This window comes from Lactuca serriola, chromosome 5 (genome assembly GCF_051521515.1).
Source record: "Lactuca serriola cultivar US96UC23 chromosome 5, Lser_US96UC23_V15, whole genome shotgun sequence".
NCBI lineage: Eukaryota > Viridiplantae > Streptophyta > Magnoliopsida > Asterales > Asteraceae > Lactuca > Lactuca serriola.
The window spans coordinates 254,005,293-254,025,300 of record NC_136412.1 but is presented as its reverse complement, the minus strand read 5'-3'; the positions used below and the strand labels follow the sequence as shown (position 1 = coordinate 254,025,300).

Genomic DNA, 20,008 nt, shown 5'->3' with positions numbered 1-20,008 from the left:
ACATTAGTAGATCACTTTAGTAATTTTTGATGTCATGTTTTGTATTGTTTCGTTATTATTATCGAATATTACATGGAAAACCAATTCAGTTATGTTCAGTAGATTACTAATCGTTCAATTATTGTTCGGTGTTCGTATATCAAAACACAATATAAAAAAGATTTAGAATTCAAAAATTACATATTTAAAATACTTTTAGTGTTTTTGTAATTTATTTACAAATGATAAAGATATTTATTATATCTATCATATTCCCTCTTTTCCTTTCAACATAAAACGACATTTGTCCTAAAGACTTGATTACCCTTTTTATTCATACGACAAGGATCTTTTACCAAAGCCCTTCTAATCTAGCGGTATCAGGTGGTGTCCTTCCCTTTTGAGGTCGAGGGTTCAAGTCCCGTCGTGGACACAGGTGGAACTAAGTGTTACTTTAGGTGTAAATTATATATTTGTATTTGCCATGTATTTGCTGGTTCAAAAAAAAAAAGACAAGGATCATCTAGGACCGGAAGTTTCTTCAATCTTCAACATCATTTCTAAATTGATTTTCGAACTTCAGTGCATTCTTATGAACTTATGCTTGGTTCAATTCTATGGAAGTCACAAAAACTAAAGATTAATATTTATTAGGGGATTGATGTTATCAATAAATAAAAATAGACAAAACTTCAAAAATGGTCCCTGTGGCTTCTGAAAATATCAAGTTTAGTCCCTAAGTTCAAAATACCTAACAGATGGTCCCTGTGGTTTCAAAACTTTTAACAAATGGTCATTTTCGCTAACTCCGTTAGCTTTTTACCGTTAAGTGAAGGGCATTTCTGTCTTTTCACTATTACAGGGACCATTTTTGAAGTTTTGCCCTTATTTAAAAAAAAAAAATTATTATTTAATATAGGAAAGGTCTCTCTCTCTCTATCTCTCTCTCTCTCTCTCTCTCTCTCCATTCGCATCTTCACTTGCTTCCTCGAACAATCAAAATCCAATTCATAAAATCTTTTGTACTAATCCCATTTATTCCATCGATTTCTCAATCATGACCATGGTGATAACTTAATACGCCATAAGATCAAGCTTTCGATCGTCAAACTTCATGGGTGTGGAGGGAAACAAACAGGCGATCTTGAGCAATGATCAGAAGAACACCACATATAAGAAATCAAACCCTAAACTAACTTTACTACCTCTAATCGCCCTAATTTTCTACGAAGTTTCTGGGGGTCCATTTGGTGTAGAAGATTCAGTCAAATCTAGAGGCGGAGCTCTACTTTCATTACTAGGGTTCTTAATTTTCCCCATTTTCTGGAGCATCCCAGAAGCACTAATCACAGCCAAACTCACCACAAGCTTCCCTGAAAACGGCGGTTATGTCATTTGGATATCATCGGCGTTCGGCCCTTTTTAGGGTTTCCAATAAGGGTTTTGGAAATGGTTTAGTGGGGTTATGGATAAACGCACTTTACCCTGTATTATTTCTCAATTACTTGAAGCAATCACTCCCAATCTTCGATCAATTATACGCTAGAATTCCAACCCTTTTAGCAATTACTATCTTATTAACTCATCTGAACTACAGAGGTCTTCACATTGTCGGATTTTCTGCTGTTCTTCTTGCTTCTTTCTCACTCCTTCCATTTGCAGTCATGGGTATTCTTTCAATCCCTAAAATCAGGCCTAAAAGATGGATAATTTTGGATTTCAAGAAAGTTCAATGGAGGGGTTACTTCAATAGCATGTTTTTGAACTTGAATTATTGGGATAAAGCAAGTGCATTAGCTGGTGAAGTTGAAAATCCAAGTAGGACGTTTCCGAAAGCTTAATCTCAAGGCCCCAGGGACCAAAGGATGAGATTGTCTCTTGATGTAGCAAAGAGGTTCTTCAGGTTGCAAGATATGCTTGGGTTCGATAAGGCCAACAATATTGTCGAGTGGCTGCTCATGAAATCAAAACCCGCTATTCAAGATCTACTTCCCCAGCAGTTAGACCGCACTTGCAGTCTCATTGGTCTGTCAAACAGCGGTTCTTCTACATCAGAATGTGAAGTTATGTCTGGAACCGATGATCAATCTATGGAGAAAATAAGGGAAGATACGGTGATTACAGTAGGTAACGCAAAATCTACTTCCTCTAGCAGTAACAAAGAGAAGAAAAAAGCTTGATAGAGGAGTTAGGAAAAGTGCATATACTCATCACTCTCTTGCTAAAGAAACTAGGGAACAAGCAAGAGCAAGGGCAAGGAAGAGGACAACTGAAAATAGATATAACAAGATTGGTGGGGGTGATGTTGGTGGTTCTGGCGCTGATCAGTATTCTAAATTTAGACCACATTTCTATCGGGTGATCAATCAAAATGTAAATTGATTAAGGTCTTGGATTCCCTTTGGCCAGAGAGAGAGAGAGAGAGAGAGAGAGAGAGAGAGACCTTTTCTATATTAAATAATAATTTTTTTTCTTTTTTTTAAATAAGGGAAAAACTTCAAAAATGGTCCCTATAATAGTGAAAAGACAGAAATGTTCGTCACTTAATGGTCAAAAGCTAACGGAGTTAGCGAAAAGGACCATTTGTTAAAAGTTTTGAAACTACAGGGACTATCTGTGAGGTTTTTTGAACTTAGGGACTAAACTTGATATTTTCGAAAATCACAGGGACCATTTTTGAAGTTTTGTCATAAAAATATTAAAGTGTTTCGAGTATAAGTTCGGACAAAATCAAGACATTTGGTGTTTTATTCAAGTACAAAACTTTTGTTATTATTAGTGTAAGACACACGTATTACATGGGTTCATTTAAAAAAATTAAATACAAAAATTCTAAACATTTGAAAAAAATTAAATTTTTAAGAAAAGTTAGAAAAATATTGAAGTATTAAAATTAAAGTGTTTTTTTCTTGTGAATTAAAAAAAAAATTAGATAAATAAACAAAGGAAACTAATGAAGCTTTAATTTAGAAATGTTGGAATTAGAAGGAAAGTCAATTATTATAATTATTACATTTAATATTATGTAGATTTAATAAAATGAAAAAAAAACATAAAATGTCATGTGGAGAAAATTTAATTGAAATTAATCACAAAATGACATGTGGCAAAAATCAATGTAAGTGTGACATGTGGCAAAAAAAATTTCATTTATTAGAGATGATTTTTTTTGCTTTAACATTGGGATACATTAAATATATAATTCGTAAGGGTCTTAGGTGTCATACCATACATACCACACTTTTGCAACGTTATGTTATTTTTTATCTCACCCCAAAAAACTAATTGATGTAATACCGTACCATTATTTTAATTTTATAAAATATAATTAATTAAAAATAATAAAAGGAAAATACTTTATTAATTAAACAAAATACATAATAAATTTAAAAAAAACATAATCGAAACATTTGAATAATATGTGACGTCTAATCATCGTTGTTCGGCACGTCATCAAAATCCTCATCCAAATTTTATTCAAACATTTATGATTCGTCATATATATCTTCGAACAAGTCATCTTCAACAAAATCATCGACGACGGGATTCGTTCGAGTATTGAAGATGTGTTCCACCAAATCAACGCGACGGTTGTGGTGTACAACTCGGTCGTATACTTCTCCTCTGTTCGATATGTACGCCTCTGAACCAATACCAACTCCTTTGACATTTGATATATTCTCATTCTCATAGTAGCAGAAAATGGTTTTCCCCTCATCTTCTAAAATCATATTATGTGATATGATATATGCGTACATCAAGCTACTTATTCATTGATCGTGTCGGTACTGTGAGTATCTACCGTGTGTCCAAAAGAGACGTTGACACATGCTCGTATTACCGACACGATCTATGGAGTCCAAACGAATAAGTAGCTTGATGTACACATATATCATATCACACAATATGATTTTAGAAGATGAGAGGGAAGTGATATGTCGCTACAATGAGAATTAGAACTTACTAAATGTCGAAGGAGTTTGTATTGATGTGGAGGCGTACATGGCAAACAGAGAGGAAGTATACGACCGGGTTGTACACCACAACATTCGTGTTGATTTGGTAGAACACATCTTCAATGCTTGAACGAATCATGTTGACGACGATTTTGTTGAAGATAACTTGTTCCGCGATACAGATGACGAATCATAAATGTTTAAAGGAAATTCGGACGAGAATTTTGATGACGCACTAAGTGACGATGATTAGACGTCAGATATTATTCGACTATGTTTCGATTATGTTTTTGTTTTTAATTTAGTATGTATTTTGTTTAATTAAGGAAGTATTATCATTTTATTATTTTTAATTCATTACATTTTATTCAATTAAAAAATAGAAAAAAAAAATATGGTACAATGTGATATGATACACATCAATTTTATTAGGTGAAGGAAAAAATGATATGGCTTACAAAAATATGATATATATATATATATATATATATATATATATATATATATATATATATATATATATATATATATATATATATATATATCATGACACCTGTCTTACTACTATTATAGAAAAATGTATTTACTTGTTTGTTATGGTTATATTTTTATATTATCTTAATAATTATTATATGTTTTGGTTTGTCTAAAATCTTGGTTACTATATTGCCTTTTGGCAATCATAGAACATCTTGAAAGTTATCATGATATGTATCTAACATTTTGGCAAATTTTCTTTATTTTTAATTTTTATTGTTACCACAAGCCAAAGATTAAGTCAACAACACGTGGTTAAATATTTTTGCTTAGCGGTCAAACGTGGGATAATATGAAGATCTCAAATTTATAAGAGAGGTAGTATTTGTTACATGTATAAATATACGAGTCGAGAGCACTTCACATAGAAAAATTCACTCAAAAGGCTCTACACTTTCTTTCTTGGAGCTTTGTAATCATTTTATTCTAACAAGAACTCAAAGGAAATACGTCTTTCATCACCTTCCGAGGTTTTATGTCGTAGATCTTGAATAATCAAAAGTTTACCTTATAAACATCTTGTGTTGTTTTTTCTTTTTACATTCATATATCTTGAACTATATATTAAAACATCTCACCCTATTTATCAATTTGATCGAATCAACTTAAATCGTTTCCTTTTTACCAAAAATTACTTTTTATCGAATATTACATTAGTTTCTTAAAGTCTAAGTATTCAATTTCAATACAACCAACAAATAGTCGAGCCTTTTATTCTATACTATTTGACTATTTCTATGAGTAAACTATTTATTTTCTTTTATGAGCAAGTGGCATTAAAGGTTAAAGACTTAAAGGATAAATGAGGGCGCGTCAAAGTTGTGTAGGAATTGAAAGGACACTAGATGGGGCCATAAATAAGAATGGTGAACTCCAATTAACTGGATCTACGACCCTTTAAGGTAACCTTGCTATCACCTCATGTTAATTTTTATACCTATAAGTTATATTTTATTTATTTTGATATAAGTTTTTAACGGTTTTATTTTATTTGTTTTGATATTTTTTATTTAATAACTTTCATTTAACTTTTATCATTGGTTATAAGTTTTTCTTAAAATGAAATTCTTATGGTTTTATTTAAGTACGTTTTGTTTCAATTTTACCTTATATACACAACTTGTTAATTTCATTCGTTTTACTTTTTTAACCGGTTCACGTTGGTTGCATATTTTTTTTGTTGGCATAACATAACGTTAACATTTTAAAAACAAAAATGAAAAAAAAAAATAGTTAGAGTAAGGTTGAACTCAAATACATCATCTTAGTTCCTTACAAGTAAATCAGACAAATTTTTATAAGTAATGAAACTTTAATTACAAAAATGTATGTACTTAACGTTACTTAGTTATATTTTTTTTAATTAATGCAATGTATAACGTTAATTACAAAAAAAATATTATTTGGTTCATTAGTAAGATGCATGCATACATCTCCCGGGTCTTTGAGCATCTTTCTCACCATTCTTTTCATTTTTTATAAGATGCTGACATGCAATATCAAGAAAAAATGTCGAACCAACTTAAACCGGAAAAAAGAAAGCAAAATGACCGAAATTAACAAGTTGAACAAAAAACATACTTATGGTAAAATTGTAAAAAAAATTTGTAAATTTAATGGTTTTTATGTGAGTTTTACTTCAAGAAAAACTGAAAACTATTGATAAAATTTAAAAAGGAGAAAATTAGAAAATTGAATTAAAATTAGGGTAAAACCGTTAAAAAGTTGCAAACATAAGGTTTTTACTTACAATATCCGTATAATTTATGTTTTATTCGTTAATATGGCCAAATAAAATAGAAGTATATTTATACATTCTTACGCATGAAAACGAAAGAGAGCGACAAAACAATACAAAGAAGATATTAATATGTTTCGGTATAATGTCATAAAATATCAAAAAAAAATAACATAAGTGACCTTTAATTTTAAACAAAAACCCAATACTTTGTTAAACTATAGTATTATCTGTAATTTCAGATAGATCTTAATATCAAAAGGTAACTATGACATTGGATTTACGATTATTGATATAAAGTTTATAAAGTTGTTTTTAAAATATCAGTCAATTTAGTTTTAGTTCATAGACATATAACTCTAATTATCAAACAACTGAAAAAAAGTTAAACCTAATAAAAGTTAAAATTATGTTTTATAGGAACTAAAGTCGTCTGATTTTATTTTTCTAAAATTCTTAATGCACAATCTTACATATTGCCAAATGCCAAAATAGAATGATTTGGTATTCATTGCATAATCATATACCTTTGCCCAAATAACTATAACCAACATTTATATATTTGAAACTTTATATGTATTAAAGTAAATAATTAATCTATTTTGTGTTTTTTTTTCACTTAGTTTCACTGTCTTGACTCTTGAATTACTTCATGGAGGAATATCAAATAGAATGCAAATCTATTCTTAAAAGGTGAAAACACCATGAATCACATCATAAGATGAAGCTATCTAACAAAAGTTTAATCGATGCATGAATTTGGGAAGTCAATCACTTTTTGACTAAGAATATTTTATTTAGGGTTTTAGAATTAGTTGTTGCCACCAAAACCCAACCCACCATTCTCCTCCTTATATTATGCAAAAGCTCCATTCATTCATGGTCCCAATAACTTGTCCTAAATATCTAAAATTTTCATGATTAAAAGAGTTAATTTATAAAACCATAAAAAATAAAAAATAAAAAAAAAAACTTTTAGAAGTTTGTTTTGGTATGGTTTTCTAATCCCATTGACCGTTTGACCCATCATTGTGTCTGTTACTTTTTTTAATTGTTTAATTATTTAATCAGATAGCATGAAATGCAACTCGAAAGTTTACATATTTACTGTAAAGTTAACTGTGCACCTAATATTCTTACAATTCGGCCATTCAGTTTAAAATAATTTTTATGCTTGCCTATAGTAAACTTTTAACTTCCCTAAGTAACCACTTACTACACTACGACTTTGAAAAAGTATATGTGCAATTATATGATGCATTATAATATATTGACATCAAATCACAATCCAAAAATAATGCCCAATCCAATTTATAACAAAATCAATTGCATCATAAAAGACATAACTCATACATATGCTACTTTGTTGTTTTACCCATACTTAACTTGCATCTACCCTTGACCTTTAACAAAATCCTAGCTTAATCATAAATCATACTTTGCATGTGGTTTTTTTAGGTCTCTAAAAGATAGAATCATGTAAGTATTTGAATTGTAAAATTATTTATTCTCTATTTTTATTAATAATTTTGAGTTATCATTACTATTAATTAAAACCGGTCCATCATCTTCCCTTCCAATGTAACCCACATTTTTTCTCCCATTCTTCTTCGGTCACTTGTCGACTCTTGTGACTGTGATATGGTTTCAAAACATAAAGACGAGATGGAAGATAAAGTAATTAAAAAAAAAAAAACAATGTGCTCAACAATCAGTTTGTAGCAATGTTATATTCCACAATCTCATCTACATTCAACCTAAAGACATATATAGACCCTTTTAAGTTTAAGCAATACATTGACCCATCTATAGAAGTCATTCATAAGACTAGCCTTCACCAGACTTTGATCGATCTAGCTTGAACTAATGAAGAATGTTGCTTGTTAGAAAACGGGGTAAGAAAGAAAGGTTTAGTAAATGGGGTCTGTTAAATATTTCTCGCTTTCTCCCCTACCATACATGGGTTACTGGGAAATTCAACTTGAGATAACGTGTGAGGAACACTCAAAGTTCTAGTCACAAAAACATTAAGTTCGTTTTTTGAAAGTGTGTAGATTGTTAGATGTAACATCCTCCACTCCTAATAGGAGAAAGATTTTGCTAAACATATGCTATGGAACACTTTGGATGATTTGGAAAGCAAGGTGTGATTGGGTTTTTAAAAAATCTCGGATTTCACCAACCAAAGTGGCTGACAACATCAAATCCACATTATACACATGGGTGAAACAAAGAAGGTCAGAATGTTGTTTTTAAATGGGTTGAGTGGTGTGTTAATCCATTTATTTGCTTGTAATTTCATAACTATTTTCTCAGACTTTGTAACTCTTTTTGTGTTTTTTTCGCCCCTCCTATATTCTTACTTGGTGGTGACTTTTTGTTTCTAATATAATCATTTGCCGGTTCAAAAAAAACATCCTCCACTCCTCTGACACGTATCACAGTATTTTCCGTTTTGGGCTTCAGAGACGAAAACTTATGAGAGGGTCACCCATCATGAAAATAATTGATCTAGCCTAGACACACTTAACTGCAAAGTTCCCATAGATCCGATATCCTCAAAGCACGTTGTGAGAGGCAGGGACGGTTTTAGCAAGGTCCAGGTGTGGCAGTAGCAACACCTACTTTTTCTATCCGTGGTGGAAAAAATTTCGATTTTTCAATTTTTTTTACCTACTTTCATCTATGGTCAACACCTAGTCACCTACTATGTATTTTTGCATCCGCCCCTTGTGACAGGGAAGGTCAGGCATCTTTTTAGGCCGTTAAGACTCTCCATATTTAGTAGTGGATAATATGCATTGAATGGCATGTGAATTGTGATTATATCTCGCTTCTTGAAAATGCCAATTTATCGTTTTTCTTCAACCTATTGAATGATATTGAGCGAATCTTTTCCCATTTGTTTTTTCTATTTTGATTGAATTTCTATGTTTTGGTGCTAAACATGCGCGAAATATACCGGAATCTAACAAGTAACAAATACAACATGCATTCAAGATTCGCAACTTGATAGATACATTTATTTTGTTGATAAAAGATAATACAATCCACATAAACAAACAAACAAACAAATGTTATCAAATAGTGTCTAGGAATGAAGGAATATATACAAAATACATGATACAGATAGAGACACGAATCCCTTACTTAATGTACATGTTCACCATCATAAATCATAAGTCATAATCCTCCTCCTTGTGTGACAATGATAAAAGCTCCACGAGTTCCATTCTATACTCCAACCCTCTCAGATAATGTCCCACCAGCATGCACCTTAAGTTAACATATTATATTTTGTTATATACTTTAAATAAATTAATTAATCCAAAGCACATTAAAAAAAAAGATATATAAAGTAAAGAGGGGTAACCAAAAGAGTAGTCGAGCTAGATAGTCCCTAGTCAAAGAAACAAGGGGCTGAAATTGAATAGAAGTGTTCTCCTTCTCCTTCTCCTTCTCCACAACATCATGATCACTGCTTCCAATTCCAATTGATGTTTGTGATTGTGAATGCATTTTGGGTGAAAGTGTTGCAAGAAGACCATGAACAATCGAATGAATTGTTTCTTTCAGGTCTGCAGATGTTGGTTCTGACAGCTCAGCCACCTGTTGTTACTTAAATAATAATAATAATAATAATAATAATAATAATAATCACTCACAATTCACAAATATAAAAACCTTTTCATGAAACAATTATAACCTTTTCTGGTTGTAAAGATCTTAAGTAGTCCAACAATTCATTCTTTTCTTCCCCGACAAACTGTTGCATCTGCAGAGCTGCATTCTTCCTCTTCACCTCATGAAGCTCCTGGAATCGTTAACAAATTTTTCATTTTAAGTCAAAGGGTAGTTTGGTCATTTGGTAGTTAGTAGTCAATAGTCATTAGTCATTACCTTTTTGACAGAAAACAAACGGGATTGCAGTTTCAAGATATATTGTTGAACTTCAGGGGTCATTTCACCAAAATCTGGAAACTCGGATGGATTTTCACTAGTTTCTTCAGATTTATGTGTATTTGTTGTTATATTGTTGTGTATTAATTTTGAATCTTCAATTCCAATTGTCTGCTTATGATCTGTAGTTTCTTCATATGTGTCAAAGTTTCTCTCCAAACACAGCCTATATTCAGCATTCCTCAATGTATACCTGCAATACAACAATTTTAAGTTCCTAAAAATGAATATAAAGATTAAAAAAAAAAAGTAAAGAAGGGTAATTAGTAATTACCCAGTCATTAAAGAAGAAACCAATAATTTGGAAAGTGGTTTCCATAAAGCTTCAATTAAGACTTGAAATTGGTCTGAAGGTAGAAGTCCCAACATTCCTGATATGGTCCTCTTCATGGCATCAATGGTGGTAGGTGGAACATCTCTTTGGATGATGCTCACATCCAATGGCTCTATTTCTTGAATCAATTTCAAGAGCATCGATTTCTAGTAGGAATATGCAATAGTCACTTCTTTTATTTATTTATATAAGTATATAATAATTACATATGTATCATAAAATGACATGTGTTAACATTTTGAATAGATGAGGACATGGGGTTAAATGTTTAGTTGTTTGAAAAAAGGTTTTTCATTGGAGAAGATTTGTAAAGATGGATTTTTGATTTGGAAAAAGTCAAAAGTCATTGAATAGGTTAGTTAGGTTAGGCTTTTTGCATGTTCTAAATTTGGTATTCCAAATCAAGTGCCAAATTCAATCTACATCAAAGCATATACCTTTCCCACACCAGATTTACATAAGAGTCAATTACATTTATCTAACATCACATGTTCCAGGATCCTTTAAGCTGCAAAACCTTCCAAAAAATGACAATACCCTCAAGATTTAGTAGACTGATGGCAAACTTTCTGCAAGCAATGATCTTTTGAGTTTTGATCACTGTTAGATCATGGATTTTGAGTCATTTGGCCATAAAGTGGCCACAATCACTTGGTAATAGTTTGAATCCTTATTATAAAGAGGCAAAGTGGTTCTCTATAACTGCCTGAGCTAATATGAATGTTCATAAACATACTATTGGCTGAGCATGAAGAAGAAAGCTGAGCTAGATGTTTGTTCTTTAGGTAAATTTGGCACTAGCCTATTATATTAAAATTAAATTCAAGTCCATAAGTACTAACTTGGGTAAAAAACCATGCACTTACCATCCAATTTGGTCTTTGATTATTCCCATTATAAGCTATGATCCCTCAACAGTTCTTAATTACTACACTTAATTCAATCTAATCCCACTAAGAAATTCAGCTAGTATTTAATCATGAAGTAAATCTTATGTAATGCAATTGAAACAAGTATGTGGTGAAGAAGTTATAAATAAAGCAAGGTATCGATCACACAAGCAAAATACTGATTTAGCTCTTGGTCAGTAACCTACTCGATTAAGCCAACTAAAATCACCAAATTCTGAAACGTCTTAGCAATTTAAGACTCAATTGATCCAATCCAGTCAACCAATACGTGCAATTCAATAACTTAAATAACAAAACTAACCTTTGAGCGTGAATTCCCTTCATGTGCCCTAATCCCATCCGACGAAGCAAAAACTAGGGTTTTCACGTTTATCAAATCTTTGGGAACTCGGCGAAAAGAAACGCTTGGAAATGATACGGACTGATTACGACGAAGAGCGAGTGAAGAAGAAGAAGAAGAAGAAGAAGAAGAGAGAGGAGGGCGAGAAGAAGCACACGAGAGAAAAGAGGCGACAAAGGCTGCCATTAACAGACACCCTTATGCACTCTCTTTCCTACCACTTGTTGAATCTGTGTGCAGCGTTGAACACAGTCATGATATATAGCGACGATAAAAGTATTGGAAACGAACGACATGAACCGAACAAAGGAAACACGGTGATCAGGATTTTCGTGGGAGCAAAGCGTCGAACAGTTGGAGTGGGAGGGGAATCGTTCCATAAGATAAGATTACAGTTATGGGCTGGGCTTCTGGGGTTGGTGAAACTTTTCTTTATAATTAGGCTATACTTATCAGCCCAAATAATATCATTTTATTTAGTATAATTATTGTTTAGTTCTAGTTGTTAATTTCTTGGAAGAAAAATTGTATATAGTATTTTTATCTAAAATCAACTTGTGGTATACCCGTTTGATGGACGGGTTAACCGATGTAAAGATCGATTTTACTTTCTTTTAAAACATCCTACTTTTATTTGTTCCCGTTATAACATTGTGTTATGTCAGATCTACCCGATAAACAAAAATCAACATTAATACCAAAAAATTGGCAATGAAGCTTAAATTCACCATCATAATTTTCAAATTCGAAATTCATCATAAAATAAAAAGGAAAGAAATCTCAAAAGAAAGACCTCGTCGAAAAACAATATGTATGGAGAACATTCCCTTACATGTCTAAATATTGTATGAATCCCCAATTCACCCTGAGCAACATATTTGTTGAGAAGCTTAGGACCCTTCATAATAAAATTTATAACATCATAAATAATGAAGAAAAACATAATGTGAGTAAAATATCATTTATAATGAGTGAAAAAAAAAACACGAATGTGTATAAAATTTGATCCTATTTTGTTAGCTGCAACTTTGGCAATCAATGTTTTTCCACGACCAAGTGATCCATGTAGCAAAAACCCCATCTCCAAATCAACTCCATATTTTTGAAAATATAAATTGTATGAGAAAGATTAAACATAAACAGTTGAAAGGCTAAAAGAGAATATTTATATACATATTCATCTGATAAGTTATTAAATAAGCTTTTTCAAAACAATGATGTTTGTAACAATAAAGTTTTTTACTACCTTGGAAATTATAACCCATGGAACCGCCCTACAAAACCTTGGTATATACATGTAACGTCTGGTTCCTGGTATGTATTTAAACTTCTAATTATTCGATTTTGTAGAGCAACTCGGCGAGTTGGTAGCCCCAACTCGTCGTGTAGAAATGCTATGGACCGCATGTTTTTTAAGTGATAAACTCGATGAGTTGGGATGCCTCAACTCGACGAGTTGTCTGGAAGGAATGAAACTCTAATTTCGGTGTTTTGCACCTTATTTAAACAACTTAAGCTCCATAAATTGGCCTCATTTCTATCCTCCATTGTCCTAAATCCTGACCTCGAAACCCTAAGGCATCTTTGAGTGTTTGTGAGCCATTCTTGAGTGTGTTGTGTGTGTTTGAAGCCATTGGAAGAAAGAGGAGCTTGGAGATACAAGAAGGAGCTGCTAGATCCAAAATCCTTGCTTCATTTTCGGTATCTTTTAGGTAAAAAGTCTCTACCTTGCCTTGTGGTTACTTAGATCTTCATCTTAGTGTTCTTTTGCTTGTTTTGTCCAAAAGAAGTGGTCATTGTGAGTTGGACGTCCCATATTGTAAGTCCCAAATTTGTTTGTGTATCAATCAGATCCAATTGATTATGAGGAATCCCAAATCAATTTCATGATGCAAGATCAAAATAAGAAGAAGGAGAAGAAGAACAATATGAATCTTTAATGTATTGATGAATGGAATGATGATCCTTTACATGAGATTCACACACACACACCTTTTTTCCTTTCTCTCTCTAGAACACCTTAGAATACACACACTTGAGCTCCTTTAGCCGTACACTCATTCACCACTCCTCACCCCTAACACACACACACACACACACACACATATATATATATATATATATATATATATATATATATATATATATATATATATATATATACTTGGGGAACATGGGCTGTAAACACTTTTCAGTCCTAGACGGAAAATTACAATTTCCTAGAAAAGCAAAGTATAAACAAAGTTAATTGTTGGGTCTAAATTATGGTTTATACTTTGTTTTTCTAGGCAATTGTAATTTTCCGTCTTGGACCGAAAAGTGTTTACGGCCCAATGGGTGTTTATGGCCGTGAACTGGTTCACGGCTGTAAACCCATTTACGGCCCATGTTCCCCAAGTATATATATAAGTGTTAGGGGTGAGGAGTGGTGAATGAGTGTACAGCTAGAGGAGCTTAAGTGTGTGTATTCTAAGGTGTTATAGAGAGAGAAAGGAGAGAAGGTGTGTGTGTGTGTGTGTGTGTGAATCTTATGTAAAGGAGCATCATTTCATTCATCAATACATTGAAGATTCATATTATTCTTCTTCTCCTTCTTCTTATTTTGATCTTGCATCATCCAATTGATTGAGATTCCGCACCATCAATTGGATCTGATTGATACACAAACAGATTTGGGACTAACAAGTGGTATCAGAGTTTGGATTGTATCAATCAATTTTTGCAGATCTGGAGCGTATTTGATCGTATTTTTGAAGGATTTCTGCGTTTTTGGATAGATCTTGGCAAAATAGGGGGTTTGTTCTTTGCATTTTTGATAAAAATGAGTTTTTGATCGAGTTTGGAGCAAAAAGGGTGAAAAACATCGTTTTTTTTTTTTCGTAACTGTTGAAGGGTTTACAGCCCTTGAAGGGTTCTCGACCCAAGAAGAGTTCACGGCCCGAAGTTCGTTTACAACCGAGAACAGTTTACGGCCGTCGGAGTTCACGGTCCTCGGTGTGCGGCTCAGCATCCTCGCACGTGCACGGTTCTCGCTTCGTCCTCGGCCGAGCACGTGTTCGGCCCAGCAAGTCTTCGATCAGCAGCATTAGTGCGAAGCAGCGCACACTTAAAAAAAGGGAAAGGAGATTTTGGGGTTGGGTGGGATCGAACCCGGGTCACCTAAGTCTTAAACCAAGCACCTTACCAGTTGGACTAGAAAGCCATATGTTTCATTCCTCCCAGATTTAATTCAAAATGACTCCATTTCGAACCCAATTTCGCAATTTTGACACGTTCAGCCCAAAAATCAATTTCCTTTTATTTTTAAATTTCATTTTTTTCCAAAAATTTTAGCTTTTAATTTTTGAATTTCTAAATTGACCTTTGACCTCAAATTTTGACTTTGACTTTTCAAGTTTGACTTTTGACTTTAAACTTTGACTTTCTCGTTTAACTTTCAAATTTTCAAATTTAGCTTTTCGGTTTGACTTTTAAATTTGACTTTTAAGGTTGACTTTTGAGTTTTCAGTCAAAGGGGATTTTTGGTAAAAATGAGTTCCTCAAACATTCCAGTAAATGAAGTTTCATGTACTAAATCTTGTGAAGCCACAATTAAAAATTTACGTGAACATATAGATTTATTAAAAAGAGAAAACGAGGAACTTAAATATGAGGGGTACCAACTTAGGAAAGGCCATAAACCATTGAAAGAACAACTAGAAGCCAAGACTAAGGACTTTAGGAAATTACAAGCAGAGTATAGTGACAAGTGTATCCATTATAGATATCTTAAGAAAGATTTTGATGTTATGACTGCTGAACTTGATGCATTAAAAGCAAAATATAAAGATGTTGAATTCAACTTTAAAAAATTTGATGTGTCAAGTGAGGTAGTCGTGTCCATGATAGAAAAACAATTAACATTTAAATATAATCAAACCAAGGGTCTAGGGTATCACATTGTACCACCTCCCTTCAATGACAATTATAACCCACCCTTTGAGACCAATGAGGAAGAAATTCCTGCTCAGTCTGGACCACTCCCTGAACCAACTTCAGTTAAGACTGAACAATCTGGGCCAACTGAGAATGTTGAAGTGAACGTTTCTGATGCGTCTACATCATGTGCAGGTAAAGTAGTAGAGGATGACGACAAGGAGAACAGAACTAATTCTAGTTCTGCAAATTCTATTGACTGTCAAACCAATAACTCCTTGAACTTTGAATCTGTTGCTTCTAACTCAGTTACTTCTAAACCTATTGTTGGAAAATACAAGCCACCAAAACAAGCAAAACCGACTGCTTGCTGCAAGTGTGCATGTGGGAACAACCAGAAACAAGGCAAGGGTACGCCACCAGGACATGAAGAAACAACTTCCCAGTGAAGAAAAAGACATGTTTTCACTGTGTAACACCTGGACACATTGCCAGAAATTGCCCAAATCATGCATGCATTCCTTACTATGCACAAGGGTGGCAGAAAGCGCCAAGAGGGAGATTTTCCAAAAGAAACCCTTGAAGGTCACGTTCAGACAATGACGAATGGAACGCGCAAAAGGCCAAGGATTCATCTTCCAACAACAAGAAGGGTATGCCGTCCAAGAAATCCAATCCAAGAGATGCTCCAACAAAATCAATATCAGCCAAATCGATGACATATCACCGACCGGCTTCCAGTTCAAAAGAAAGTACTGAGGCACCCATCTGCTCGAACAAGAAACAGGTTAAACCCAACTACAGAAGGGTACCAAAGGTTCAATCTCCTAAATCTCCTAATGCTTCTAATATTTATACATCTTATGTTTGTGATAAGCAAGATATGTTATGAGAGAGAGTTCCTTGCGTAGATGACAAAGGTCAACCCAGTTTCAAAATGGATTGGGTTCCAAAGACCATCTGATCCCGCTCTGTGTTGGAGCAGCTCTGGAGGCATATCATCAGACTTTGGTTTGTAGTAGTGGTTGTTCCAGGCACATGATAGGGGACAGTTTTTAACTGTGCAACACTTTGAACATTGTTTGAGAGGATGTGTCCTTTGCGGGAAAGGAAGAATGGAAGGGATCACTCATGTGGTTATGTGCTTAACAATGTAAAGAATTTTCGGATCTGTTCTGAGATTATGTGTGCTGTTCTCAGACCTTCTAGATGCAAACTAAATCGGTGACTTAAGGTTTGAGTTTTTCTTCTATATACCCCTGAGTTTATCTTAAACTGATTCATTTTGAAGACAATTTTTTAGACAATTTTTTATTTTCTTATATGTTTATTGGGAAGTGATATCAAGAAAGTGATAACGGGCAGTCTAAACATGTGTAAAGGACTGAATCTAAATTGCCTAGGCTTTGTGTTCGATGTGCTGGTAGGCACAAAAGATTTAAATGAACAGGTGTAGATAAGCTTAAGGAATCTAGATATTTGACAAATCTTAACTTAGATAGTTCCATTTAGCCTGACAATACGACGCTTGAGCAGATTGAGCAGGGAGATATACATGAGAATCCACCGGTCACACTAAAGTAATTTGTATGTAGAGTCGTGGTTTAACTCTTCCTCGATGTACAGACTCTGTCCTTAATTCCGGTATTGACGGGGCGACTGGGGAATTCTGATAAAGTAGGTATGTAGGAAATAATTTTCTTGCTTTCTTTCTATTAATCATATGTTGCCTCCTCTACGTGATTGAAATACATCCGACCTGGACTGCAACATATGCAATTCTATTTCTTTGCATCGTCTATCTATGCAATTCTTCCAATCCGTTAGCCATATGATGTCTCCTTTGTGTGATTGAAATACATCCGACCTGGTACACAGCATATGCACCATTCTACTTCTCAACCCCTCTAAATCTGGTTAGTCATATGTTTCACCCTTTGCGAGATTAGAAGAGATCCGACCTGGGTGTATAATATATGCATTCTAAATCTTACTTCTCCCATAATAATTGTCTGCTCACCTAAAGTAAGGAGTACTTTGGAAGTTCCTGATTATTGGGGTATGTCAGGATGCGGGAAACATGTTCTAGTACATTTAAAATTGAACAATCAATAGGTTGTCTGTAGATCTCGTTGCTTAATTTAGGTGGACAACAATATCCTTGTTCATTGTGAGATGAATGGTCCTTCGGAATTTTATCTAGAAACATAAGGTCATAATGCCTTGTCATTTATAATATGTCAAAAATTTGTCACAATATTTCGTGTTTAAGTGGACCACAATACTGGCGATCGACCAGATCTAGACATGAAGGTAGAGGTACCGATAAACGGATTTGGCCTGTTTAAAAACTTTGATCCTAATCTCATAAAAATATTATTAGCGTTAGTTTAGGTGAAATTAGTGTTAATTAATTTAATTTCAAATTTAATTTTTATGTTTATTTTTATTTTTATCTCGATAAAAATCAAAAATTAAAAAATTAAAATTTTGTTTAGTTTAATTTTTAGAATTTGTTTTATTTTATTTCATTTTTTAGTCCTCAAAATGCATTATTTTTAATTGTTTTCGGGTATTGGGCTTAATTTTTTTTGAAGCTTTTTGGGTTGTAGTCCATGGGTTTTGGACCGGGTCTTGGGTCCGGGTATATAAGCTGCTGAGTCCGACTGTACACTCCTTTACTCTCTTTTTCTTTCTACGGCCGTAAACTCACTTAGATCCTCTCTAAGGTTGTTCATCGATCCATCTATCTTTGTGTTTATAACTCAAAATTGACTGTTTACGTTTGTAGGTATGCCCATTGCGATCATCAGAATGTCATTTTAACAATGAAACGACCTTGAATCGAAGGATTAATCGACAAAATTGAAACTGCTGACATTTACGACTCTTGAGCTGTTTACGGCCATTGAAGGGCTTACGGTCGTACACCCGTTTACGGCCGTAAACTCAATTTTTTGGACATTAAAATCTGTTTTTAACACTTAATCACCATTAAAGCCTAATTAAATTGTTACATGAGTAAAACCTTAGTCTTAAATGATTAAATAAGTTGTTTTCTCACTTGACTTGGTTAAGTGCAAATCAAAATGGATGGACTCAAGTTTGCTGATAGTCACAATTTGGCAATCTTTTTGGTTGACCCTCCTGCAGCTCATGGTGAATTCAAGTCCATGATCCATGGTTTGAAGAAATGCTGCTTAGCTACTGCTTTGACTCTAAATCCAACGATCAACCAAAGCCTGATTAAAGAGTTCTGGAAGACTGCAGTAGTGAAAAAGGGGAATGATGGCTCAATGTCTGTTGAAGCTATTGTTAAAGGAAGTAAGGTCATTGCAACAAAGTAGATCATCCGGGATGTTCTGGAAATTGAAGACCAACCAAGTTTCCTGACCGAGATTGAAATGGATCAAGCTCAAGAACTCCTCGGTAAAATGGGATATGAAGGAGAATTTCCTCCAACCCTAAAGAAGTTGTTACCACCATACTGGAGGTTTCTAGCTCATGTCTTTGTCAGCTGCATCTCGGGAAGGAGATCTGGAACGGATGAAATCTCTTTACGGAACACAGGTGCAATCATCACTCTTGCGGCGGGACTTGATTTCAACTTCTCCAAGTTCATCTTGGACGAAATTATTGGGAACATTAAAGGAAAGACAATAGATAAATTTCTCATGTACCTAAGGTTCATTCAGTTGCTCATCAACAATCAATTCTCGGAGATTGAGAAGGGAGGAGAAACTTTAGATATGAAATCCTTTGGATCAAACACCATTGGGTTAATTAAACAGAACCGTAAGGGTAAATTTATGTTTCGAGGAAAATTCCCTTTAGTGAAGTTTGGAGCGTTTGCTAAATTGAATGATGCATCTGAGTCTAGTGATTCCTCTGTTCACTTGGAACCTGAAGACGATGTCGTTACTGTCTCAAAGCATGAAGAAGAACGAGTTTCTCCTGTTGCAATTGTAGCAAAGGAACATGACACCATGACCAATGTGGAGGTACAAAGTGACTTCAACAAGAGTCAAGACGCGGGTGGTGATGGTGATGATGAGGGTTTCAGTGATGATGACTAAATTTTTGGTGGTAACTTGGCTAGATATGATGATGTGGATATGAGTTTTGGGTTTGCGGATGACTATTGCCCCACAAATGTGGACTTTGACTCCTTCTTTTACAATGTCCATGAAGTTGCACAACCGACAACGGAGACACGAGAAGTGGATAATGTTCAATAAGCTATGCCTCCTTCCTCTGCATATATGGCCAGTACTCCAATTGATACGGATACAACATCAATGATTTCTCCCCTTAATGTTGATATTCCAACTTCTACAC

At 33.8% G+C, this 20,008-nt stretch overlaps 1 protein-coding gene and 2 pseudogenes across 1 annotated transcript; 2 read left to right on the top strand and 1 right to left on the bottom strand.

Moving 5' to 3' along the window:
- Positions 1 to 1,093: 1,093 nt before the first annotated feature.
- On the top strand, positions 1,094 to 1,820 carry LOC145050389 (putative polyamine transporter At3g19553 pseudogene; annotated as a pseudogene).
- Positions 1,821 to 1,826: 6 nt separating this feature from the next.
- LOC145050388 (transcription factor TCP18-like) lies at positions 1,827 to 2,436 on the top strand (annotated as a pseudogene).
- A 6,750-nt stretch (positions 2,437 to 9,186) lies between these two features.
- On the bottom strand, positions 9,187 to 12,120 carry LOC145054034 (MAR-binding filament-like protein). The gene is made up of 6 exons (XM_079002168.1): positions 11,717 to 12,120; positions 10,445 to 10,650; positions 10,111 to 10,363; positions 9,917 to 10,024; positions 9,584 to 9,819; positions 9,187 to 9,486 (listed from the first exon to the last, which is right to left on the bottom strand). The coding sequence occupies exons 1-6, from the start codon at positions 11,939 to 11,941 to the stop codon at positions 9,387 to 9,389; spliced, it is 1,128 nt and encodes a 375-aa protein (XP_078858294.1). The 5' UTR covers positions 11,942 to 12,120; the 3' UTR covers positions 9,187 to 9,386.
- Positions 12,121 to 20,008: the final 7,888 nt, after the last annotated feature.